Source organism: Cavia porcellus, unplaced genomic scaffold (assembly GCF_034190915.1).
Source record: "Cavia porcellus strain 051 isolate PalLab524CR breed Dunkin Hartley unplaced genomic scaffold, mCavPor4.1 scaffold_1, whole genome shotgun sequence".
In the NCBI taxonomy this organism is placed as follows: domain Eukaryota; kingdom Metazoa; phylum Chordata; class Mammalia; order Rodentia; family Caviidae; genus Cavia; species Cavia porcellus.
Genome location: NW_026947484.1, coordinates 201,877,138 through 201,903,362, shown reverse-complemented (window position 1 = coordinate 201,903,362; position 26,225 = coordinate 201,877,138). Strand labels below are relative to the sequence as shown.

The window sequence follows — 26,225 nt, the reverse complement described above, 5'->3', positions numbered from 1 at the left end:
CTTCCTACTTTCCAGAGTTCTTCAAGTTCAAGGGCCTTGGGAGTCTCTCCAACCTCCCCCGGTCCTTCATTCTGAGACGATCTTCAACCCCCATCAATATCCGGTCTCCTCTGGAGCCTGACACCTTCGAGGCCACACAGGACGACATGGTGACAGTTCCCAAGAGCCCTCCAGCCTACGCCCGCTCCAGTGACATGTACAGTCACATGGGCACCATGCCTCGGCCCAACCTCAAGAAGGCTCGGGACAAACAGGCCACCCAGAAGGCCCAAGGGGTGGCCCCTGAGCCCCATCTGGGCCCTCGAGGTCTTCCCGATTCACCGGGCTCAGAGGCAGCCAAAGAGGAAGCGAAGGCTGATGGCCCCCTGGAGGACACCCCGGCAGAGGAACCTGGCCCTTCAGCGATGGAGGAGGACCCTATGAGAAAGCCTGAGGACCTCCCAGCAGACAAGGATCCGGGCGGATCTCCTCAGGATGCAGGCCCAGAAGGGTAGGTGCTCCCCAGGGGCGGGAGGGCGGGAACCGCAGGGATGGTGTCCTCAGCAACATCCAAGCCAAAGAGAAGAAAATCTGCACATTAATCAAGTGCTTACTACAGCCAGACATTGTGCTGACCCTGACCATAACATTCTCAGAGAAAATTACCAAGGGGAGGCTTCTATTGTTTCCAAAGGACAGCTGCGAAACTCAGTCGCAGGGAGGGGAAGTCACCTGTCCCAGTCGGGCTGCCCCAGTATCCTTCTCCTGCCACTCTCTCCCTTAATTCAGCCTCACGCAGGCGTGGAGGAAAGCAGACTGACTGAAGCGAAAAGGGCCGATAAGTCCTAGGGAGTTCTGAGGTTCCCCAAGCCTGGGAGCCTGGCTGCTGGGCCCAGGTCTCTGACTGCCTGGCGCGGGAGGGGCGGCGACAAGGTCGTGCTTGGGGCGTGGCCTTTCCTAGATTCGCCGAACCACAGGAAAAGGGCGGGGAGAGGGTGGGAGGAGCGTTATCTGTGGGTGTGGCCTATACTGGCTTTAGACCGAGGAGAAAGGGGCGGAGCGAGAGAGGATAGCGCAAGGAACCGGCCTTTCCGCGAATAGTACTCAGTAGAGGGGGCGGGGCAGAAGCCAGGGAGGCGTGTCGGGCGGGGCTACCGATCGGGCCCCGCCCCTGGAGTCCTGCTCTGAGCTCCAGTTTCGCTGTCTGAGAAAAGCGGCAGTCGCCGAACTGACGACTGCAGGCTGCTGCTGTCAGCCACCGCGGGAAACTATGACTGCAGTGGGCAGAAGATGCCCAACGCTGGGGCCCCGAAGGTGAGTGATCGGGCTGGGCCCAAGCAAGGCCAGCGAGTGGCCTAAAGGGGAGTTCCGCATCCCGGGAGCGAGTGACAAACCTGGGTGTGGGTCCGGCATCTGGGACTTGGTCTGTGTGCGTGTGTGCCCGCGCTGCTGGAGATTGAACCCACGGCCTTTCCACTGAGCTGTGTCCCCCAGCCCTTATTTAGCTGGTTAATTTTGAGAAAGGATCTCCCTCAATTCCCCAAGTGGGACTTGAACTTTTCATTCTCCTGTCTCAGCCTCCTAAAAGGCTGACATTCTGGGCATGTGCCAGCCACCATGCCTAGCCGTCTGGCTACTCTAGGTCAGCCTTCTTTGGGTCTAATTCTCTCCCCAGCCCTGCCCTGCTCAGGCTGGGCCTCTGTGCCTCAGAACTGTCCTGAGAGAGGGCTTCTTAGTACCCCTATTTTGTGGTTGAGGGAAGAAAGATTTGAGCTTGGACATAGCTTAGTGGCGCCTGGCAAGTGCAAGGTCCCCAGTTCGGTTCCCAGTACAAAAAATAGCAAAAAAAAAAAAAAAAAAAAAAAAAAAAAAAAAAGAGAGAGAGAGAGAAAGATTTGCTTGCCATTTGGACATGTAAGTGGAAGCCAGGAGCAGGGCCACACACTGACACTTTGGTATGCGTGCCCCTGTAGCAGGGCCAGGGTCTATGATCGAAGGTGTGGGGAGCCTTGAGAATCCCAAGTCAAAATCCTTGCCTTTCTCCCAAGCCCAAGCCTTTCTCCCTGTAGGCAGAAACCTGCTGGTCCTGGCAGTGCCTTCTGCATCAGGCTTGGCCTGGAGCTGTCAGAGGAAATGGACAGACATCCCCCATCTCCGCCATCGCCAGAGTATCCTGAGGTTCTGGGAGCCAGCCAGACTAGGCCTTATCCAAGGGCTGTAACACCCAGCATCCCACTGCCCTCCAAATACTGCACACATTTCCCCTAAGAGTCCCCAAACCTTTGTTTGTGGTTGGGGCACCAGGGGAGACCCCTTCCCTTATGACCGTATCCCACAAGGGTCTGCAAGGGCCTGGGTGGGGTGAGAATAGCCAGAGAAGAGGATGGATCCCGCTATCCGAATCTCCAGAGGGATTTGCTCACTCTGGTGGGGGGGGGGGCAGCCTGCACCTGGAGCAGGAGGAAGGAAGGGGAAGAGGTGAGGCTGCAGGAGTTTCCTGGTGCTCTGTTTGTTGCTGAGATCCTGGGGGGTGGGGGAACATCCAACCAGTGCCCAGCACCCGAGGACCCAGAATCCCTATGAAGAGAGCCTGAGAGCCCCCTCAGCCCCTAGCACAAAGGAAGAGGAGGGGAGCCCTGGAATTGGATGGAGCCTCCAGCACAGCTTGCCCCACCCCCACAGTAGTTGTTAAGCCAGGGTCCCCAGAGAGGGTCATGAAGTGGCTGACACAGCTTTCTGGGGCCTGAGAGGGGGCACCTGTGTTGCTGCATTTTATCAGTGAGAACCAAGGCTTAGAGAAGAAAAGGACTCTCCTGGGGTCACAGGTCAAGCACTGGTCCTAGATTTGCCCTAGGCCTGACCAACACCCGAGGCCAGGATCTTAAGTACAGGTCATCTTTCTGCTCCTGTAAGTAAAAACCTCAAAGCCTGGTTTGCCGTTGTTTTAAGTGACTTTCCATAGCACTCTGGGAAGGAGGTGACAGGAGCCCATTTTGCAGATGCTGACACTGAAGATGTTAATAACAGCATGCAACTGGGTGTGGTGGCACACACCTGTTATCCTAGCACTCAAGAGACTGAGGCAGGACTGCTGTGAGTTTAAGGCCAGCCTGGACTACACAGCATCTCAAAAACAAATGAACAAAGCAAAGAAACCAAAACAGATAATTTGCTGGTGATCTCAGTTAGTGGTTTTAGCATTCTCTCATGTTTATGTTTACTGGGGTTCACCCATGCCACTAGCCTCTGGGGAGGGAGCATTGAGCATGGCAGATCCTCACCCTGGAACCCCCGGGCCAGTGCAGGGAAGAGAAATGGTGAAGCCAAGAGATGAGTTATATGTACAACTAGAAGAATAAAGAGCCACCAAGAAAATGTAAAATCAAGTGAGGGAATTGATCTTGGGGGAATGGCTGGAGGTGGCGATGTAGGAAGATTAGTCAGGGGAAAAAAGTCTGTGTGAGGAAGTGATGTTTAAACAAAAGAATGAGGGACAAAGCCTCTTCCTGTCTGAGGAAGTGCACGTCAAGGTTTGAGAAGAGCACATGCAAAGGTCCTAAGGTAGAAAAGTCCTCGGCATGTTTGAGGGACAAAGAGCCAGAGCCCAGAGTAACTGAAGCAGAGTAGGATGAGGGAGATGGGAAAGCAGAGAGGAGAAATCAGAGAGAAAGTGGTTTTAGCTAAACCAGCAAGGACTTGTTGGCGCAGTGACATGGAAGCCACAGCTGGCCTTGGGCTGGAGGGCCCGACTTTAAAGAGTTTCCCAGGGCTCTCTCCCATTAGGAGGATCTGAAAGCCATTCTGCTTCACTTGGTGTGGCGTCGCCAAACGTTCTTTGCCTCACACCTGACCACTCAGGCTGTTTGGAGCAGAGCTGGGGCACCCTGAGTTACCCCAGCCTGGCCCTGGTGCCAGGCACCAAGAAACAGCCACCCCCACCCCCATTTCCTTTAGGAATGTTGATTCTGGTCCAAGCATTCCTGGCTCTCCCCAGAGTCCCACGACCCTCTCTCGGCCTGTAGGTGACGTCAGCGACCGGGCATCTGGTAGTGATTACCCACCGGGGAGGGGGCTTTGGGCCCGGGCCCTGCAGCCTCCTTGGGCTCACGAGGCAGCCATCCTTGTCATTTGAAGGGGCCCAGCTGCTCCTGCGTCTCATTTCCTGTGAAGACTTTCTCACAGTCCCAAGACCCTGGACGCCTTGTGTTGTGGGAACCAGGCTGTCGGGGGAAGGATGGACCCCGCCCCCACCACAACCACGCCCCCCCCGCGGCCCCACGTGGGTCGAAAGGGGGACTGCCAGATGGAAGGCAAGGGGCTCAGGGTGACACACTCAGCAGCTCATGTGCCCAGGGAAGGAGCCCTTCCGTCTCTGAGCCTCAGTTTCCTCATTTGTATACTGAGGTCCGGGGCAGCACCTGCAGGGTTACCGTGTTTGTCCTGGGCCTGGACCCAGAAAGGGCCTGGAAGGCATGGAGCTGCTTGTGCAGAGGAAACAGATGCAGGGTGCTTTCCCAGGTCATGGCTTTTTAGGTGCCAGCTGGAAGCCTCCATGACACAAGAGGGTCTTTTTTTTTTTTTTTTTTTGTCTTTTTCGTTTTTATCAGTACCAGGGATCGAACTCACGACTGCCTGCTTGCAAGGCAGGCGCTTATGCCACTGAGCTAAATCCCCAGCCCCAACACAAGAGGGTCTTTTCTCCATCACCCATTCCCCATCCTGGCCTCAGGTGTGGGCTCCTGCCTAGTGTGTGTGTGTGTGTGTGTGTGTGTGTGTGTGTGTGTGTGTGTGTTTGAGACAGGGTCTCACTATGTAGTTCAGACTGGCTTTGAAGTCACCTGTAGTCCAGGTTGGCCTTGAACTTTCAGCGATCCTCCTGCTTCAGCCTCCTGAGTGCAGGGATTGCAGGTATGCACCACTGTGCCCAGCCTGCCTGGTTGAATATGATTCTTGTTCACCCTCTGCTCCCCAGCTTCTCCTGTTTCCACGCAGCAGCAGCTCGCAATTTCCAGGGGATCCCACCCTGCTGACGACTGGGGCAGAGAGCTTGGGCTCTTTGCTGGGAGCAGCCGTTCTCCCTGGCTCAAGTGCCAGTTCTCTGTGCTGTAAAGTGGAGCTCCTGGGTCATAACACGCAGTCAGCACTCATGTGCCTGCCCAGGTACACACCTGTACTCCCAGCACTGGGGAGGCTGAGACAGGGCGATCACCACAAATTCAAGGCCACTTGGGGATATATAGTGAGTTCAAGGCTGGCCTGAACTACACAATGAGACCTTGTCTCGAAGAAAAAAAAGAAAAAGAGAAAGAAACAAGTGCCCACCCATATGTGCTTGTACACTGGTTTTCATTTTGTTTGTTTTATTTTTTATTTTTTGGTACCAGGGATCAAACTCATTACTGCACGCTTGCAAGGCAGGCGCTTATGCCGCTGAGCTAAATCTGCAGCCCCAGTTTTAGTTTTTTGAGACAGGGTCTCACTCTGTAGCTCAGGCTGGCCTTGAAATCGCAGTGATCCTCCTGCCTCAGCCTCCTGGGTGCTGAGATTTCAGGAATGCACCATGAAGTCCAGCGTGCAGTGGGTTTTGAGTGTCATGAGCAGCCCTGGGCTCAATACCCTCAGCCATCCCTTGGGCATTGATCTGCCCTGTGGGGAAGGGGCAGGGACCCATCCAGCCCCCAAGTGGCCCATCTCCATCCAGGGCAGGGGATAAAGCCAGGAGCCTTCCCAGCAGGGTCCCACCCACAGCCCCAGGGTTGGAATCCCAGGAGGAAGGGTCAGGGCTTCCCAGCCCTCTGCCCAAGGCCTCTCACTTCTCTAGCAGGGTGGGTGGAGATTGGGGTGGGGCAACCCCAGCCCCCCAAGAGCAGAGCATGATGGTCCCCTGGGCTGGGTGTGCCCAGTCCTTGGGCAAGAAAGTTGGGCCTCAGAAGGTGGAGGCTGGGACGGGGGTTCAGACAGGGTAGGGAAGTGGGAAGCAGGTGACAAAGACTGGGGTGAAGGGACCCACCCCGAGCTCTGCAGGATGAAACTGGGGACAGAAAGGCAAGGCTCTGCAGAGGGCAAAGGACAGCCAGGGTGACACAAGATGACACCTCCTCCAGCCCTATCTCCTCCAGGTCCAGGCCAGAGTTCCTGAAGGTACAGTTCAGATTTAAACATGCATGGGGGACATAAAGGATAATGGGCATTAATTACTCTCATTAATACAATTAATTAAGGTAACATATGCAGTAAGTGGTGTCAGTTATCAGAAGGCATCAGTTCATCCAGGCAGTGGGACAGGTTGCTTATTTCAATAATTAATGTGGCTGATTAATGGGCCTGATTTGGCTCTGTTGTCACTATTACTTATTAATTGATTTTGCCTCTAATATTAGAGGGAAAATGTCCTAAATCTACAAAATAAGGAATTCATTAATTAATGGAGCTGAGGTTTTCACAAGCAGATACTTGAATCCCTGAGTTTGTTAGGATGAGGAGGAGTATGTTCAGGAAATCTCCAAAGAGCTGAAGGTTGACTAGAAATGCCCTGGGGAAGGGGAGAGGATGGGACCCCAGTGGGAATATCCTGTGGCAAAGGCCCTGAGGCTCCTGGGAGTGGCACTCCATGGAGGAAGTTTCAGGAGATCGGTGATGTGACACCAGGAAGGGTGACAGGAAAGAGGTGGACCAAGACAAGAAGACTGGACTTTGTCCTTGGGGAAGCAGGGGCTGCTCAGAAATTCATTCACCTCAAGAATATTGGGACAGAAGTCAGGTGTGGTGGCACCTGCTTATTGTCCCAGCACTCTGGAGAAGGTCATGATTCAGACTGGTGGCCAGAGAAGGCCTCCATAGAAGAGAGGCTTCCAGTAAAGACTGAAGAAAGCAGGGAAGGCACCCTGGGGACCTGTGGAAAGAAAGGGCTCCAGCAGAGGTGACAGAAGGTGCAAAGGCCCTAGGGTCTCTGGTGCTGGGAACAGAGGTCAGTAGGACACTTCTGGTGAGGGATGTGATTGGGCATAGGTGGTGAGGAGTGTTCCGCAGGGCTGTGACAGGACCCTGGGCTCTCATTTGTCTCGACACAGAGGCCATGCCTGGGCTGGGGACAGAGGACAGCTGTGACTGACTTCCCTTTAAAATGACTGCGGTAGCCCTTGGAGAGCAGGGCATGGGACCACAGGTGGGGTGGGGCTGGTAGCCACAGTTCAGACCAGCAATGGCAGTAGAGTATGGAGTACGTGGCCAAGGACACGTGTGTTTTGGAAATCCCAGTGTGCTCTGGAGGGCCAGGGAGGTGAGTGCTGTTGAGTGTCCCCCATCCTCACTTTCCGGCCTGGGCCGCTGTGCTACTGGCCCCCTGGCTCCGGCCACCTCAGGCAGGCTGGCCTCTGGGCCAGGCTCCTCACTGCCAGGGCTCTTCGCCCACCCCAGGGCCCGAGGGGAAGTGGGCAGGAAGCGCCAGGCGACCCCAGTGTCCTGGCTCCTCTGTTCCCAGCTGCGGGCGGATTTCCGGGCCTGAATGGCCGGAAAGGCTGGGATAGGACACCTCACCCGGGAAGGGAGGAGAGCCCCCACCCCTCACCCCACAGTGGCCAGATAGACAGACAGACAGACCCAAGGCTTCGGGAGCTACCGCTGCAGAGGGCAGCTGGGGGGACAGTTGCTAGAGGTCAGCAACTTGGGGCCCCAGAATGTCAAGACTGACATCTTTCCCATGGGAGCCCCTGGCCTGGGGATCTGGGGAACCTGTGATGTTTATTTTTTAGTTGAGCTTTATTTTGTTTTTGTTGTTGGTTTTGTTTGCGTTTGGTCTGATATTTTGGGTTTTCTGAGATAGAATCTCACTAAGTAGCCCCACACTCTCAGTGATCCTCCTGCCTCAGCCTCCCGAGTGTTGGGATTATGCCCAGTTTAGGAGTCTTGTATCTGAGCGGGTATTTCCCTAGCATCCAGCTCCAGGCTAAGGTGACAAACGTGACAGTCCAGGTGACAGGGCTGTGATGGGTCACGCATCCCTTAAGCTGCAGAGCTTCTGGAATGTGCCAGGTCTCTGCTGGGGACTGGGGGCTTGAGGGTGACAGAGACAAAGCCCACACCCTGCTGGCAGCATCTGATACTGTCCAGGGAAATAAATGAGGAGCAGCCATCTTGGGCGAAGCCCAGGAAAGTGAAAGGGGCTGGGGAGAGTGTGGAGGAGGAGGTGTTCCAGACCAGTGGTCCAAGAAGGCATCCTGGAGGAGGTGACTTTAGGCAGAGCCCTGAATAAAAGGGAATGAGGGGCATGCCACATTATAGTCTGCAGAGGTGTGTTCTAAGCCTGGCATTCTGAACAAGTGCAAAGGGCCTGTGGCAGGAAAGAGCAGGCAAGGAGGTGGGTGTGGCTGAAGGTGCAATGGAGGGGTGGTGAGGCAGGTGGTCAGAAAACACCAGCCCTCGCAGGACGTACAGGCCTATGCCTGTATTCTAGTTTAAGAGTGCCATTCCTGGGGCTGGGGATTTAGCTCAGCGGCATAAGCACCTGCCTTGCAAGCAGGCCCGTCGAGAGCTCCATCCCTGATTCCACAAAAAAAAAAAAAAAAAAAAAAAAGAGTGGCATTCCTTTATTTTGATGATAATTACACAGCTACTGAAGGGAAGATAAATTTTGTTCTTCAAGAGATGGGAGGGACTGGGGATTTAGATCAGCGGTTTAAGCGCCTGCCTGGCAAGCATGAAGTCTTGAGTTCAATCCCCAGTCCCCTCCCCCAAAAAAATACAAATGGAGGGCTGGATATGTGGCTCAGTGCTGGAGCACTGCCACATACCTACACACGAAGAATTTTAACCAGTGGTGGTGGCTTGTACTTATGTAGTTGGGAGCTACTTGGGAGGCTGAGGCAGGAGGATCTCTTGAGCCTGGAACTTTGAGGCCAGCCTGGGCAACACAGCAAGATCCTTGTTGAGAGAGGGAGTGAAGCAGTTGGGAGTCCCCCTTGGGGCGTTGGGAGTGGTGTGCAGGCAGTATGCATGCGCTGGGTTGTGACCTTAGGTGCTGCCTGGAAGTGGCAGGGAAACAACAGAGCAGAGGGGGCCTGAGGTGCTGGCCAGGAGGCCAGGAGGGTCCCTGGGTGACCAGGCAGGGCAGGCAGCACCCAGAGAGGAGTGGTCAGGACCCACAGATGCAGGAGATGGCAGCGGCTCCAGTGGAGATGGGAAGACACTTGGGGATAGACGGGATGCATCTGGATGCCTTCAGACATCCAAGGGCTCCAGCTGGGTATGACAGGGCCATGGCTAGGGCCAGTGTTGAGGGCACGGCTGGGGGACGTGGCTCCCAGGCAGCCCTCATGGGGACGCCACAGTTCGAGTTCGGTGCAGGTCTGTGCCCCAGGGTTCCACCCCAAAATCATCCCTGCCTACCTGGCTGCCTGCCTGGGGAGGAGGGGGCACCCACGGGGCCTCCAGGGCTTGAAGTCAGGGGCCTAGAGCAGGAGCATGGAACCGAGGAGGCTGGAGAGTCCCAGTGATTCGGGAACCAGACCCCTGTTACACATTTGACACTCAGGCTCCTGGAGACAGCCCTGTTAGCCAGGTGCTGCCCTGATTTCTGATTTACCAAAACCCAGGCTCAGAGACATGTGGCACTGGCCAGGTCAGCGAACTCCAGTGAGTGCATTGCGTCTAGAGGAGGCACTGAGGACCAGTGGCTCAGCCCAGGAAGGTGGGTAGAGGCCAAGGACTAGGGCCTGCGTAGGGCTGGGGACATTCACCTCACCTGGCTTCTTTCCCTGCAGGGCCTCAGGGGAGCTGGAGGCTGCCGGGGACTACGTGAAGGTAAGAGGCCTGGACGCTCAGAGCCCGGTGGGCCTGGCACCTTCCCGACCTCACCGGGAAGCTCAGGGTCTGGGTTCACCCACAGCTCCCTCACCAACCCCAAACTCAGCCTCCCACAGAGTGTGGGCACCAGGCCCCACCCACCTGCCACGAGATGGGGTGAGGGGACCTGGGCTGTCTCCATGCTGAGCACTCTGGTCTCAGCCAGCTTTGTCCTGTGGTACAGGGACCTGAACGAGGCCTTCCCACTGAGCCACGCCCTAGCCCTTTATTTGTTTTTAATTCAACATGAGTTCTCAGTAAGTTGTCGGGCTGGGCTCAACCTTTCAATCCTCCTGCCTCAGCCTCCCAGAATGCTGGGATTACAGTGCCTCTATTGTGCACTGGAGTGGGTTGGGAGCAGCAGGAAGGGACAGCTGGGACCTTCCACAGGGAGTGTGAGCACAGCTCAGACTTACTTTGTTCTGGACACTGGGAACTTTGCAAATGTCATTTTGAAATAAGCATATGATGGTGACAATGCTAAATGACATTTCAAGTGCCGACTATGTGAGCCCTGTGCTACCTGCAGGGAGCCAGGCTTCCTCCCTGGGCAGGGGCAGTGAGGGCCTGTATATGCCCACTTGCAGCCATGCGGCTCCCACAGGGCCAAGCTGGGCTTGTAGATGCCGAGGCTCAAGGTGATGTCCTGGGCCTTGCACTGCCCAGGTTGATGCGGTGCTGAGTTTGGGGCACACTGCAGGCACGGGGCCCTGAGCTCAGAGGGCTTCCAGCACAGGCGGGGACCATGGCAGAAGCATACAGTGGCTCAGGCAATGGACTCGGGTGCCTTGGTCCCAGGTGTGAGCTTCACCTCTGGGCTCTTCACCTCTGGGCTTGATGTTCACTCACATGAAGTGGGGTCTCCGCGGTGTCTCAAGGAAATACCTCCCCCCACCCCACACTCCATCACCAGCAGGCTCAGAGAGGAGGAACCCAGGAAGGCTTTCTGGAGGAGAAAGCATGAAAGCCAGGCCCCTGAGGTTGGCAGTGAAGTTCACTGTCGTCTCTCCTTGCATGGAAAGCTAGAGAGGGGCAGAGTGGATCAGAGAGCATGTGTTAGGGTGCATGGGAACCAGGCCCCAGCTCCTCTTCCTTTTTTTTTTTTTTTTTTTTTTTGGCATCCGGGATCAAACTCACAACCTTGTGCTTGCCAGGTATGCACTTGTGCTGCTGAACTATATCCCCAGCACCCTGTAGTTTCTTTTTAGTTATAAAAGAAATAAAACCTGCTCACTGGAACTGATTAAACACCCCCCCCACGAAAATCAAAGTAACTTTAGTTTTATTTTTTGAGCCTCCAATGAGGGTTGGACTCAATAGTTTCCAAAACTCCATCTTGCCCTGAGGTGCTCCTGTGGGGGAGCTGTCCATCCTGAACTGTGTCGGAACCCTTCGGTTCTGAAATCCCAGAAATGCAATGTTGCAGGCTGCAGGCTCCAGGCTTGGAACTCCAGGCTCATTTACAGGAAGCAAACACCAGGGTCCAGAGATGGACCCAGGTGACCGAGTCGAAAGGGCCTGGATGTCAGGCCTCTGAAGAGCCTGTGAACTTAGGATGAGAAGTCCAGACTTGGAGGCTCTAAAGCTAGAAAGTAATAGCATTTACTTTATTTATTTATGTTTTAAATTTATTCATTTATTTTGGACAGGAGGTCTCACTGTGCAATTCAGGCTGGCCCTAAACTCTTAGCAAGCCTCCTGCCTCAGCCTCCTGAGTGCTGGGATTACAGACTTTGCCACCACACCTCTCTGAGCACTGATTTTGGCAACTTCCTTGCCGGGTCTCATGAGTCCCCTGAGGTCACACAGGTATTAGGGGTGTGTTCCAGATGCTTCTCCAAAGGAGCAGATTGGGCTCCCGGAGAAGCGCCTGCATCAAGATTCAGGGGAGAGACAAGGCCAGCGGCTGGCCGGCGCTGTGAACCTGACCCTTGGTCATCCGTGGCGCTCTGGAGCCAAGTCAGAGCAATGCGGTGCGACTCCGGATCAGAGAGGAGAAAACTCGAGTCTTCGGGAGATTTCCCGAGGGCACAAAGGATTGGGTCCAAAACACACAGCGAATTTTTTTCCCAGCTTTAGATATGATTTCATTCAAAGTCCCTGCCTGCTGTGGGTCCTGGAGGCGAGCGGGGAGCTGGGGAGTTCAGAGCCCTCAGTCACCAGCCCACCCAGCCCTCCTGCCCACCACGACCTCCGTGCAAGCCCCTCGGGAGCCCCTCGGCCCCAGGCCCTCGTCCGGCTGCGGCGCTGGAGAGTGCGGGACCCGGGCGGGGGCGGGAGCGGAGGGAGGAACAATGGCCCCCTCCCCTCGCCGGCCGGAGGGTGGGGTCTCCCGCCCCGCCTCCCCGCTCCTCCCCCGCCCAGGCGATGAGGTAATCGCGCCGCCGAGAGGCAGCGCAGCCGGTGCCCAGCCGGTCGGTCCCGCGCCCCTGCCCGGCGCCGCCGCCCCCTGCCCGCCTGCCGGCCGCACCATGGCCGAGCGCTGCAGCCTGTGGAGCGCGCTGTCCGCCGCCGCCTGCTGCTTCTACCGCGGCTCCTTCGTGCAGGTGCAGGTGAGGCGCTCGGACCCGCGACCCTGCTCGGCTCGGGCGCCGGGACGCCCGCCGCCGCGCTCGCTCGGGGCCGGCATCCGCAGCCCCACGCCGCCGGCGGAGGTCGGCAGGGCTGCGGCGGGAGGGGGCGGGGTCGCCGGCCTCACCTGGAGCGCCCCGCCGGCTGCGGGTGCGGGCAATGCGTGATTCGGGACTGCGGGCGCCTCGGTCGCCGCTGCCTCCCCCGCAGGCGGAGCGCTGCCCCGCCGGGGCGCCGAGGGGGTCGTGCGTCCTGCAGCCCGCGCGGGGCTCGCGCCGCTGACCCCTGCCACCTGGCTCCCCATTGTACCAGGGGCGCTGGGCTGGGGTCCGAAGTGGGGGGCAGGGCGCCGGGGGCTGCTGCAGGTGCCCAGGATGCGGCCAGCAGCCCCGCCACCCTCCTGCCCCCGAGGTGACTCGGGCGTGCTTGGGGCGCGGGTCCCCAGCCCAGCTGGTGGGCTGCACAGGGGCGGCCGCGGCGGCGAGAGGGTTAAACGGAAAGGGGTGGCGGGGAGGACCCGGACCCCGCCTCTGCGGAGCATCCTCCGGGACGCCCCAGCCCGGGGTCAGGATACCCGCGGGAGTGCGAGGGGCGGCCGGGCGAGGGCTGCTAGGGGAAGGTTAAGACCCTGACCTGGGGTCTCGGCGCTCTGCCTCTCGCGCCCCCTAGGAGACGCCGGGCGCGTCACCCCCGCGCTGCCCCGGGCTCACACACGCTCCGAGCCCGCCTGAATGACGGCCGCGCCGCCGGGAGCGCAGCATCCGCGTCGGCCAATCAGGCGCGCGCAGGCCGGGAGCGGTGAGATCATCTCTAGCCAATGGCAGCGCGCCGAGAGCAGGGATGCTGCATTCGCATCCCCCCCCCAACTCTTAGAGGCTAGGGACCCCCAGTTTTGGTGACGAAGAGGAGACCACAGGTCCCCTAGGGGTGCCCACCCTAAGGCATGTGGGGTACCAAGTCGTTCCCTCCCAAACTGCCACTTCTAGGGAGGGCTGCAAAGAGGAGCCAGCGTGCCACTCCCTTTGGGCCATTAGGCTACCCAGGCCCAGAGAGGGGTAGTGATGGGCTGAAGGTCACACAGTGGCAGAATCTTGGGGCCAGGTTCGGGCTGAAGGTCACACAGTGGCAGAGTCTTGGGGCCAGGTTCGAAAGCACACAGCTTCCTCTTCCTCTCCCTCTGGGCCCGCTTGTCCCGCCAGCCCTAGCCGTGGCACTAGGGGAGTCTAGGTGGATGCTCTTTGTCAAGGAGGACCCTGGAAAGCTCCGTGCTAGTTCCCTGTTACCTTGTGCCTCCTGCCTTTTCCTCTGCAGCTGTGGTGTCTGGAGTGATACAAGGGAGACCTAGGCCTACCTGAGGCCTTGAGCTTGAGAGGGAGGTGGCTAGAGACTCCCAAGAATAGGGACTCTTGGAGAAGTGTGAGGGTTCATAAAGGCCGAATCTCAGCTCAGCCCTGGCCTCTCTGCCCCTCCCTAGGTGCCAACTTCTGCTGGGCACCTGTGAGAGCCACCCACACCACCGTCTGCCCCCTAGAGACCTGCAGGCTCCTCAAAAACTGCGTTTTTATGGGTGTACTGCTAAATAGCTCCCACCAACTTTGCCACTGTGACAGTGCCCCATCGTCCTCCCAGGAGCTTAACCTGGACCCTGGCCACCTCTCACAGTCCATTAACAGCCACCCAAATGCCCCTTCCTCTCCCTCGCCCTGCTCTGCCATCACCCTCACCCAAGATGCCAGGCACTCTGCAGCCTTCCAATCTGTCCCAGCCCAGGGCCATTGGGCCACGGCTCTGCTGTGGCTCCCAGGTGACCCTTAGGGCAGCCTGGAAGCCTGGCCACTTCTGCCTTTGCCACCCACAGACCGCCCCAGCCCTTGGCTCCGCTGAAGGGCTCCAGTTTTACCTCTCTAGTCCCTGCCCCCAGCCCCGCCTACACCTCTTCCTTCCCCCCAACGCCCCTCCCCTCGGGAAACGCCTCTGGGAAGGCACCCCACTCTGGTGCACCTCTGAACATTGTGAATTCCTGGGTGGGCTCCCCCGGGGCACAGGGCCATCCTGCTCGCTTTGGGGCCTCAGCAGCCAAACAGCACCCAAGTGAAACCGAGGTCCAAGATTCCAGCCGTCCTGGAGCTGGGGCTCTCGTGGTTTTTGGTCAGGGAGCCCCAGGCTATGTGGGAGCATCGGACCCAGGAGGGAAACTGAGGAGTGGGCACAGGACCCTGGTGCTCTGGGAAACAGGAAGTGCAGGGTGAGGCTCCCCTGTGCTGCCTTTCTGGCCATGCCAGCTCTGAGGTCTGCCCATCCTGAAGCAGCCATCTTTGGGGGCTGCAGTTGTCCTTGTAGTGACAAGATGCCTGTGGGGACAGAACTGCAGGGCTCTGCAGTACCCTCCTTCCCACCCTGGTAGGGTGGGAGGCTGTCACCTAACCCATCTTACTGAGGAGGAAGTGGAGGCCCAACAAGTCACATGGTCCACAAGGGCGGGGTGGAGCAGGGCTGGGCTGGGCTCCGTGGAAGCCTGCACCTGACAGCGGGGCTCCCTTCCTCCCGGCCTCAGGGCTCCTGGGGTTGGACCTCTGACATCTGACTCTGGGAACCTAGAGTGGCAGGGATTACTAGATAGGCAAGGAGGAAGGCCCTTGAGAATTGCATATTAAGATGTCCCCAGGGCCCGTCCTTGTGAATGGCTGCTTCCCCAACCTTTTCTGTCCCTGTCTGTCCATCTCTGCGTGGGTTTCTGCTTTGGCCCGCGGTCCCTGCAGCCTGCTTTCCCACGTACGCCCGTGGAAATCCTCTCTCCCCCAACTTGAGGATCAATTTGGTGTCCCTGGTGTCTAACCCTGCTGGCCATCTCCTCCAGGAAGCCTTCCCAGGCCTCTCCACGCCTTCGGGGGGTGGAGGGGGAGAGGGGGAGTGGCCCTCCTAAGAGCCACCCGGCTCTCTGCCGCTGTCCAGCGCCGTGGTGCTGACCGCGGCGGCTCAGAGGCCATGTATGCTTTGCCTCTTCCTCAAGCGCTTCCTTGCGGACGCGGCTTGTTTTAGGTATCGCCGCATCCGCCCGCCCCTAGTGCAGACGAGGGATGCGGCGGGCGCAGTTTAAAGGGTTCCGTAGAGACCGCCCTGCCCAGGCCGCTGGGGAGGGCAGAGAGAGCGGCCCCCAGCTGGAGGCCAACTCTTGCCTCTCCCGCCCAGTTCTCCAAGGAGAAGTACATCCTAGACTCCTCGCCCGAGAAGCTGCACAAGGAACTGGAGGAGGAGCTGAAGCTCAGCAGCACCGACCTGCGCAGCCATGCGTGGTACCACGGCCGCATCCCCCGCGAGGTGAGCGCCCCCGCTCACGGGCGGCTCCCCGGGACCCACAGCAGCCAGCAGAGGGGGCTGAGGTTGGCCAGGAGGCCGATCCGAGTGCACTGGGCTGAGGTCAGGACTGACTGCTTCACCCTGGGGCGGGTGAGACGCAGTGCCCACCGCGGGGCTGTGGGGAAATGAAGTGAAAGAAGCCAGGGGAAGTGCTTAACCCCAGGTCTGGCTGTGCGTGCTGGAGGGGTGCTGGCTCTGCTGTCCCCACGCCCAATGCCGGCCTGACCCTGTCCCCCCATTCACACTGTGACTCCCAGCCAGAGCCTCCGGCTCAGTATCTGGGTTGCTGTGTCCCTGGTTCCGGGCTTTGATGACAGATGTCTGTGTCCACCCCCCCCCCGGTCTGGTCGCAGTGTCCCCTCTGGTCCCGAGTCCCCATATTCACCCCCCCCCCACGTCAGGTCTCTTCTGTCCCCACCATACCCGTCCGTCCCTGCTGCAGGTCTCGGAGACCCTGGTGCAGCGCAATGGTGACTTCCTCATCCGGGACTCGCTCACCAGCCTGGGTGACTACGTGCTCACGTGCCGCTGGCGCAACCAGGCCTTGCACTTCAAGATCAACAAGGTGGTGGTGAAGGCAGGCGAGAGCTATACCCACATCCAGTACCTGTTCGAGCAGGAGAGCTTCGACCACGTGCCCGCTCTGGTGCGTTATCACGTGGGCAGCCGCAAGGCCGTGTCGGAGCAGAGTGGAGCCATCATCTACTGCCCGGTCAACCGCACCTTTCCACTGCGCTACCTCGAGGCCAGCTATGGCCTGGGCCCTGCCGGTGGCAAGGCCGCCAGCCCCGCCAGCCCCTCAGGGACCAAGGGCAGCCACATGAAGCGGCGCAGCGTCACCATGACAGATGGGCTCACTGCCGACAAGGTCACCTGCGGTGACAGCTGCCCCTCCAGGTCAGCTGGAACCCCACATGGAGCCTCGTGGTGCCACGGGGTGTCTGTGATGTGCGTGCTGGGGGTGGGGACCCCAGCCCAGGGAGCTGGTCACTCTGTCTGCATAGCACTCAGGGTTCAGAGGACACGGGAGCCTTGAGCTTGCTGTTTGGAGGCTAGCGATAGGTGTGGGACTTGCTGGCTGGGTGCCCTGGGCCATCCCTCCCCACCCCACACCTCTATGTGTCCCCCTCACTGCAGTGGCCTTTCATTGCACAGGGGGACCCTGAGTGCTGGCCTGAGCCAGAGGGCCTGGTCTCGGTGCCAACTGCCAAGGCATATATGCCACCAGGCTACTGAATGTCACAGAGTAGAGGGCTCTGCAGAATAGCAACCATTGCTTAGAGACCAGAAGGTTCTCGGTGACATTGTAATGACACCTGTTGCCCCTGGACTGCCTAAGACTGGGCATGGGTCCCAAGGCCCCACGATGCCTGGCCCTGTGCTGAATACTATCCATGCCCACTCCAGGCAGTCCCCTCCCTAAGCCTACTGGCTGGACCCCCATTCATGGGGGAAGAAATGGGCTTAGAGTGGGGAAGCCAATGGCCAGCAAGTTGTTAGGATCAAGATTTGAACCCAGGTCTGTGGACTCCAGTCTGATCTCCCTAATTTCTGTGGCTATTTGCAAAGAGGTTGCTGTCCCTTGCCACCAGCCTTCACCACCTCCTCCCTGGGCAGGGTTGTATACTGTCAGCTAAGGAACTGACCATGGATACCTGCAGATAGCAGCCCTTCTTGGTCTGTAGTTTGGAGCCAGGGAGTGTGCGATGCTAGGATCCATGGGACCGGTGCGCCTGAGGCAGGCAGAGTGTAGGACCAGCAAGAGGAACCAGATTGACTTCCCTGGCTTCCTCAATGTCCCTCCCTTCCTGCTAGCCTTTCCCCAGACAGTTCGCCAAGGTTCCTCTGGGCAAGCTTCCCAGGGAAGAAACAGTTGCATAGGTTGTGGACTACACAAAAACAAACCCTCCCCTTGTCCCCATTCCAAGGACAGCGGGCAGCAGGGGTGTGTGTGTGTGTGTGTGTGTGTGTGTGTGTGTGTGTGTGTTATAAAGTCCATCCTGCCTTCTACTTTTTTTTTTTTTTTTTTGTCTTTTTCGTTTTTATTGGTACCAGGGATTGAACTCACGACTGCCTGCTTTCAAGGCAGGCGCTTATGCCGCTGAGCTAAATCCCCAGCCCCCTGCCTTCTACTTCTGATGTTGAAGAAAGCAGTGAGGCAGTGTGTCTGTCCTGAGAACAGGTGTGATCGTGAACTTGCAAGAAGGCAACTTGTGGGGCTGGGGGTTTAGCTCAGCGGCATAAGCGCCTGCCTTGAAAGCAGGCAGTCATGAGTTCGATCCCTGGTACCGATAAAAAGGAAAAAGACAAAAAAAAAAAAAAAAAGGAAGGCAACTTGTTGGGAGGCAGAATTCTGGTTTTCTGCCTGTGAAGTTCAGGGTCACAGGAGGGGGGGGTCCCATGGAAGCTGAGGCCCCAAACTCTGGGCTGCTACTCACAAGAACATTTGCCCGCAGCATCTCCCTGCCCCAGCCCCGGGACTCCATCCGCAACTGCGCCCTCAGCATGGACCGGATCCCGGACCTGCCCCCCATCTCCGAGAGCCCCAGCTCCCCCGCCTACAGCACAGGTATGGTGGGAGATGGCAGTGCTGAAGGACTCTGTCCTTGGTAACTTCTGTTACCTGTGTGTCTGGATGGCGGTTTCTGCCTCTTTTCTGAGAGCAGCAGCTGCAAAGATTTACTCTTGAAAAGCTAGGTATGGTGGGGCTCACATGGGCTGGCAGATTTGGGAGGCTGAGGCAGGAAGATTGCCACTGAGTCAGGGCCCACCTGGGCTATGTGGAGAGTGCAGGGCCAGCCTGAACTGCCCATGAGGCCTGAGTCCCCATGCTGTGGTGGCACTTGCACTTCAAAGCTCAGCTCCACTGGCCAAGTACCCATGACTTTGGTGTGACTTAGTGTATCCATCTCTGGCTCCAAACCTGGCTCCAAACAAGCTAGCTGTTTAAGATTTTATTTATTTATTTTCAGAGCAGTTTAAAGTTTACAGCACAGTTAAAATTGTAAAGCACTACTTTTTGTTGTTGTTGTTTTACTGGGAATCAAACCCAGGGGTTCTCCACCAGTGAGCTACATTCTCTGTCTTTTTTTTTTTTTTTTCCTTTTTATTTTTTTTTTCAGAAAGGGTCATGATAGGTTGCCCATGCTGGACTTCAATTTGCAATCCTCCTGCCTCAGCCTCTCAAAGTGATGGGATTCCAGGCATGGACCACCATGCCTAACTGTGGTTCCTTCTAAATATCAGAAAGTTCCCACTGTAGAAACATACCCCACTTCATTGCTGCTTAAAAACAATGGACCATTTTGTCCACGGAGCAGGCAAAGTCATGAGGGCTACAGTCCTGTGGGACTCTTGTCCTGGGGGGTGCTCTGTCGGAGGACTGCCTTCTCTATGGCTCACCACAAATTCTGCCCTAAACACGGGGCCATTCACTTTTTTTTTTTTTTTTTTTTGGTCTTTTTCGTTTTTTATCGGTACCAGGGATCGAACTCAGGACTGCCTGCTTGCAAGGCAGGCGCTTATGCCGCTGAGCTAAATCCCCAGCCCCAGGGTCATTCACTTTGTCACAGGTACAATCTTACCTGCCAAACAATACAGTCAAGTGTAAAAGTTAAAACTCCTGACCAGCCACGTGTGGTGGTGCACACGCTTGTAATCCCAGCACTGGGAAGGCTGAGGCAGGAGGATCACCACTGAGTCTGAAGACAGCCTGAGCTAGTGAGTTCAAGGTCAGCCTGGACTGCATAGTGAGACCCTGTCTCAAAAGAGCAAAACAAATAAAAGTAAACAAAATAAAACATCTTATCAGAAATGATTGATGGAACAATCTCCAAATGATATGGCAGAGTCAAGCAGCCCAGAGGTTGAAATGTAAACCCTAGCTCTCCCACTCGCAGGCTGGTGACCTCTGCAGGTCACTCAGACTCTCCGAGCTTCTGCTTTCTCCTCTATAGAGTAAGGATCATAAAAGGCCTTCCTGCCCAGGATGCAGGGAGAGGTAAATGGACCAAGAATGGGCAGAGAGGGCTCAATGTCCCCCACCACTGGTTTCACCTCGTTTTGTGGTGTCGAGGATGGATCTGCCAGTGAGCCACATCCAGCTCTCGCCTCTTGTGTTATTTTTGTTCCTCTCCTCATCCTGGACCTTGAGTCCAGGTCTTCCCACAGGCCTACATCCCCAGATAGTTTTTCACTTTCATTTGTATTTTGAGACAGGGTCTCACTAAGTCCCTAAATTGCCCAGGCTGGGCTCAAACTTGCAATCCTTCTGCCTCAGCCTCCAAGAGTGCTGGGATCACAGGGGTGCAGCCTCACCCCTGATCTGTGCCAGGGCCTTTGGTGTCTCCTTGACTGGTGTTTTCTTCAGTAAGCCACCAGCTCTGGGCACATAGTGCCATGCTGCTCACTCCCTGAGAAGTAGTCCCACGTGCGCCCTGGCTCCCGCAGGTGCTTGGATTCCTTCGGCGACCTCTTCCAAGTGGCCCTGTGGTCCCTGGGTGCAGCTGCTCAGGCAAGGGGCAGGGGCCACAGAGTCTCCCAAGCATGGTCTCCGCCCATGCAGGAGGCGGTTGTCACCCCCATGTGGCAAGCGGGCGTCAGGGACCCCACTCTGTGGGGTGCAGCAGTAACCATTGCTCTATCTGTTCCCACAGTCACCCGTGTTCATGCCACCCCTGGAGTCCCCTCCACGACCATGCCGCCCTCCTCTCCTGTTGCCCGCCGCTCCAGTGAGCCCCAGCTGTGTTCCGGAAGTGCCCCAAAGTCCCTCGGGGAGTCGGACAAGGGCCCCCACGCCAGCCCCAGTCAGAGTCTTGGCAAGGCCTCCCCGTCACCATCTCTCGGCAGCTACAGTGATCCGGACTCTGGCCACTACTGCCAGTTGCAGCCCCCTGCACGCAGCAGCCATGAGTGGGCCACGGCCGAGGCCTCCAGCCGGCCACCATGGAGCCATGGGGAGAGACTAAAGGAACTATCGGAAAGTGGGGTTCCCGAGGGGGACAGGGGCAAGGGCTTCACTGCTCCCATCGTGGAAGCCACATCTTCCTTCAACCCGGCCACCTTCCAGTCGCTGCTGATCCCCAAGGAAAACCGGCCCCTGGATGTGGGGCTGCTGCGCAAGGTGAAGGAGCTGCTGGCCGAGGTGGACGCACGGACGCTGGCCCGGCATGTCACCAAGGTGGACTGCCTGGTGAGCGTGGGCCCTGCAGCCACCTGGGGACAGCAGGCAGGGTGCTAGGGGGCTGGGTCGCAGCTGTCCTTTCCTGCCCTGGGACTCTGGACTGCTCTTAGAGTCCCAGGACTGGGGGCTGAGCCTGGGTCCTTTACACTGAACCTCATCCAAATGTTTTATCTTGAGACAGGGACTCACTTAATTGCTAAATTGCCCAGGTTGTGCTGGAACTTGAGATCCTCCTGCCTCAGTCCCAGAATCTTGGGGTTACAAGAGTGTACCACCCAGCTCCTTTTCTCCTTAAAAAATAGAAAAGAAAAAAAAAAAAAAAAGGAAGGAAGAGACAGAGAAAGAGAAAAGCCTGGGAATGGTGGCACACACCTGTAATCCCAGCTTTGGGAAGCTGAGGCAGGAGGATCCACATGAGTTTGAGACCTGCCTGAGCTACACAGCGACACCTTATCTCAAAAATATTAATAAATAAAAAGAAAAAACCTATTCTGCGTGCCTGGGCCACTTAGAGACCCTGGCTCAAAATAAAAAGGGCTGGGGACTGGTGATGGGGCTCAGTGCTCTGGGTTCAATCTCAAGTGCTAGCAAAAAACAAGACGACGTTCTGTTTGGCAGTAGAGTTGGGCAGCACACAGGGTGGTCTCATTTTTACCCGGCACTTGGGGACCCTTCCGACTGCCCAGACCGGCGTTACGAGACCCGCAAGGCCCGACTCCCCGCCCCCACGCCACCTTGTGGAAGAATCAGCAGAATCCCTCCTGGCCTGAAGTCAGTGCCAGGACCTTTGCTGTGTGGTGAATCTTTGGCCTGTTGAGGGCGTCAGTTCTCCGCGCCTCTGCGGATTGGGAGGCACTGATTACCTAGTAACCCTGGTCTCAGAGCTCAGGAAGCAGAGGAACCGAGGCTAAGGCGTTCCTGGGCAGGAAGGGAGGAACCCAGATGACTTCCCAGTCTCTTCCTCCCTGGCCTCAGGGCTGCCCTCTGGAATACAGGCGTTTTAGTGTTTCACTATAGCTGAATATTTAACACGTTAGGCACCCTAAGCATTTCCCCATTTAGCCCCCATTTCACAGGTGGGGAAACTGAGGCACACACAGGAAGAAGATAGAATGTCTTGCTCCGTGTCCCACGGTTAGCAGCGGAGCTGGGATTCAAACCGGCCTCCCAGCCGGCCACCCTTTTAGATAGAGCTCTCTGACTCCCAGATGGCTGGGGCCAGCCCTGACAGGAAATTAATCAGCCCTCTGGGCGTCCTTGCAGGTTGCTAGGATACTGGGCGTTACCAAGGAGATGCAGACCCTAATGGGAGTCCGCTGGGGTATGGAGTTGCTCACCCTCCCCCATGGCCGGCAGCTCCGACTAGACCTGCTGGAGAGGTAAGACCAGCCCAGGGGGCTCGCAGGGACTCGGGCCGCCTCGTGCCTTGGGCCATGGCCCTTGGCCAAGGAGACTCTCCGCCTGGCCCCAGGGGGTTCTGGCCACGATCCAGATAGCCAATCGCAACCTCTCGAGGTCCGCTTAAAGCATTCCTGCTTTCCCAAAGACAGATTTTATCTTTGAATGAGTCCCCGGTCCACCAGCCTTGGCCCCGCCCATCTTTTCTGACCTCTATTCGTTCTTCTTGCCTTTTTCTTTTTTATTGGTATCAGGGATCGAACTCACGACCACATACTTGCAAGGACACACTTGCAAGCACACACTTGCAAGGACACACTTGCAAGGCAGGGTCTTATGCCGCTGAGCTAAATCCCCAGCCCCTTTTTCGTTCATTCTTAAAATAGTTTTGCTCAATGAATTCCATGCATCAATCACAAGCCCCGCTTCCTGGTGTCCTGAGCCCACCCCTCTCATGCCGACCAATCAGAAGCTCCTAGCCACGCTTTCCGTCGTCCAGGCCACGCCCCCCAATGCCTCCACTCTTAGCAACTTCTCTTCGCTCTCCGCCCCCAGCCCCCTGGGACAGGCGTTGGCAGGGCCGGGTCCCACCCTTGGCCCCGCCCCTGACCCACCCCCTCCCACAGGTTCCACACAATGTCCATCATGCTGGCCGTGGACATCCTGGGCTGCACGGGCTCCGCGGAGGAGCGCGCGGCGCTGCTGCACAAGACCATCCAGATGGCTGCCGAGCTGCGGGGGACCATGGGCAACATGTTCAGCTTCGCCGCCGTCATGAGCGCCCTGGACATGGCCCAGGTACAGCCGGGCCCTCTGTTAGACCCAGAGGATGGGGTTGTGGCCCTTGGGGACGGCCCTGTAAAGAGAGGAGGAGCTGTGCTTCTGGTATCGCTGGCCAGAGGGTAACTAGGAGAACGGAGTTCATCCAGGGCTGACAGGGCCAAGCCCTTCCCTTTCTTTGGGCCTCAGTTTCTTCAGGATACACATAGCCAGGCCTGGTAGCACACGCCTGTAATTCCTGCCCCTCCACAGGCTGAGGCAGGAGGATGACAAGTCAGAGGCCAGCCTGGACAATTTAGCCAGATCCTGTCTCAAAATGAAAAACAAATGGCTGAGGATGTTCTCAGTGTTAGAGCATTTGCTTAGCACGCATGAGGCTTTGGGATTGATCAATCAAACACAAAATGACTGTAACTGTGCTGGGAGTTACACTAAGTGTTTGTATTTGAGACAGTCTCACCAAGTAGCTCTGGCTGGCCTTGAACTTTGCAGGCCTCCTGCCTCAGCCTCCCAAATGTTGGGATCATAGGCATGCACCACCATGCCTGGCTTTACACTAAATATTTTCCAGTCCCTGGGAGGCTGAGGCAGGGAGGTCATCTGAAGTTTGAGGCCAACCTGGGCTACATAGTTAAGTTCGAAGTTAAGCAGAGCTACATAACAGGACCCTGTCTCAAAAATCCTAAGTAAATAAACTGGTTATGGTGGCACACTCCTGTAATCCCAGCACTCAGGAGGCTGAGGCAGGAGGATCGTCCCAAGTTTGAGATCAACCTGGGCTACAAAGTGAGCCCAAAGCTAGTCTGAACTGCACAGCGAGACCCTGTTGCAAAAAGAAAAAAAAAAAGAAAAAGGAAAAAGTAAATTTAAAAAATGAGGGGCTGGGGATTTAGCTCAGCGGCATAAGCACCTGCCTTGCCAGCAGGCAGTCCTGGGTTCGATCCCCCGTACCAGTAAAAAAAACAAAACAAACAAACAAAAAATATGAATGGAGCAGCTGAGACAGCAGCACTTGCTTGAGGTCTCACAACCTGATGCTGGGGATTTGAGCCAGGCCGAGGGGGCCTCTCCTGGGCCTAGTAAACAGCAGGATGGGAGGGTGGCAGGGCTCTGGGCTCAGCTCCAGCTCTGCTCTTATTTATTCCTCAGTAACTCCGGGCAGGTCGTTCCCCTCACCAAGCCTCATTCCCTATCTGGGAAATGGGCTGTTGTGCTGGCCCCTGCAGGCTCTTTCCTGGGCTGAACTCAGACGGTGCCCCTTCCCATCCCACCGCAGATTTCCCGGCTAGAGCAGACGTGGATGACCCTGCGACAACGACACACCGAGGGCGCCATCCTGTATGAGAAGAAGCTGAAACCTTTTCTCAAGAGCCTCAATGAGGGCAAAGGTACTGGTCTTCCTTCCTGGGTGACCTGGGACAGGTGCCAGCCCAGCATGGGTTCGGCTGCCTCAGCCCTCGGGGCTGTGCGTGGAGGGGGTAGGGGTGGGGGTATTCACGGGGGGGGGGTCTGAAAGGCAAGGGTTGTGGGGATGCCAGGACCCCAGCCCTGGGAGTACAGTGGGCCGGTGGCAGTGCCTTCCGGCTGGCCCAGGTCACTGAGTGCCCGCTTTGCTTGCAGAAGGCCCGCCGCTGAGCAACACCACGTTCCCGCACGTGCTGCCGCTCATCACGCTGCTGGAGTGTGATGCCGCGCCTGCGGAGGGCCCGGAGCCCTGGGGCAGCACAGAGCACGGCGTGGAGGTGGTGCTCGCGCACCTGGAGGCAGCACGCACGGTGGCGCATCATGGGGGCCTCTACCATACCAACGCCGAGGTCAAGCTGCAGGGTGAGTGGTGACCATCCAGGTCCCGGTGCCTGCGCCTTCCCTACCCCAGTGCAGGTTTCTTCCCTCTGCCCTGCCCTGTGTCCACAACTGCCCTTCTCTCCCTCGCAGGTCACCAAACAGTCATTAGTGGGCTAGGTGGACACAGGAGTGACTCAGGACCCTACCTGTGTCATGCTTTGCTTTGCTGAGCCTCAGCATTCCCATCTGGGAAGTGGGCCTGTGATAGACCTAGGCTGCAGACAGACCTGCCCACCTTCAAGGAGCCCAGAGCTCCCACTCTGGGGAAGTACAGAGAGCAGGCAGCTCAGTCTTGCTTTTAATGCTTTTCGCATTATTTAAACCACAAAATTTCACTAGAGACAAATTAGAAACTGCAGCTAGGAAAAATTAAGATACAAAAAAATTACCCAGAGGTGGTCAGATGTAGTGGCACACACCTGTAATCCCAGCACTCAGGAGGCTGAGACAGGAGGATTGCTATGAGTTCAAGGCCAGCCTGAACTACATAGTGAAGCCCATCTCAAAACAATACTCCAAAACTTTTAGTCATCTGGAAAGTGTTGTAAACAGTAGAAAAGACGAGGTACTAATGTGCATGGTTCAGCAAGCTTTGTGGGATTTCTAGGGGGACCCCTACAGTGGGCACTGGTGGGTGTGGGGGCTCCAGCTGGACAGTGGTACCTGACCCTGTGTCCCTACCCTGCAGGGTTCCAGGCCCGCCCGGAGCTGCTGGAGGTGTTCAGCACCGAGTTCCAGATGCGCCTCCTCTGGGGCAGCCAGGGTGCCAGCAGCAGCCAGGCCCGACGCTATGAGAAGTTCGGCAAGGTCCTCACTGCCCTGTCCCACAAGCTGGAGCCTGCTGTGCGCTCCAGCGAGCTGTGACCCCCAGGGACTGTTCTCTCTGCTGCGGCAGGCAGCACTGGGGACAGAAGGGAACAGACCTTCCCCAGAGCACCCCAGGGACACTGTGATCAGCCCAAGAATGTTCTGGGTTCAACTCCGGGATCTCCCTTGCACCTCCAGGGTCTTGCGTGACTCTGGGCTCTGTCCTACTGCCACATGCTCACCAAGTCTCCCTCAGGAAGGACAGGAAGCCCTGTTCCTCCCACCGGCTTCTGCTGCCCCCTTTCTGGTCGAGGTTCCCTGATTTCGAGCCATGGAGGCCCCTGTCTCCTCTCCCTACCAGATCTCCCCTCCCCCAGCACCACTGTAAATAAGCCCGCCTGTCTGTAAATAGATGTACAGAGCCTTGTTCTTTCTTTCATATAATAAACTTTTATGACTCTTCTGA

At 57.1% G+C, this 26,225-nt stretch overlaps 1 protein-coding gene and 1 long non-coding RNA gene across 4 annotated transcripts in view; one reads left to right on the top strand and one right to left on the bottom strand.

Moving 5' to 3' along the window:
* The window catches only part of LOC134470967 (uncharacterized), a 4,713-nt gene extending 3,831 nt beyond the window's left edge, over positions 1–882 (bottom strand). The window contains exon 1 of the long non-coding RNA XR_010040261.1: positions 712–882. This is a non-coding gene — a long non-coding RNA (uncharacterized LOC134470967). The remainder of the gene's footprint in view (positions 1–711) is intronic.
* The window catches only part of Sh2d3c (SH2 domain containing 3C), a 27,896-nt gene extending 1,671 nt beyond the window's left edge, over positions 1–26,225 (top strand). The window contains exons 2-12 of one of the 3 annotated variants that reach the window (XM_003470754.4): positions 16–490; positions 9,738–9,777; positions 15,580–15,708; positions 16,190–16,644; positions 18,204–18,316; positions 20,403–20,938; positions 22,193–22,308; positions 22,954–23,125; positions 24,384–24,495; positions 24,728–24,934; positions 25,641–26,225. In XM_003470754.4, the coding sequence (XP_003470802.2) occupies positions 16–490; positions 9,738–9,777; positions 15,580–15,708; positions 16,190–16,644; positions 18,204–18,316; positions 20,403–20,938; positions 22,193–22,308; positions 22,954–23,125; positions 24,384–24,495; positions 24,728–24,934; positions 25,641–25,816 (2,531 nt within the window). In that variant the 3' untranslated portion in view covers positions 25,817–26,225. Of the gene's footprint in view, positions 1–15; positions 491–1,137; positions 1,294–9,737; positions 9,778–10,942; positions 12,372–15,579; positions 15,709–16,189; positions 16,645–18,203; positions 18,317–20,402; positions 20,939–22,192; positions 22,309–22,953; positions 23,126–24,383; positions 24,496–24,727; positions 24,935–25,640 lie in introns of those variants that run through there. The other 2 variants (XM_005004015.4, XM_063228038.1) reach the window with 2 other exon arrangements.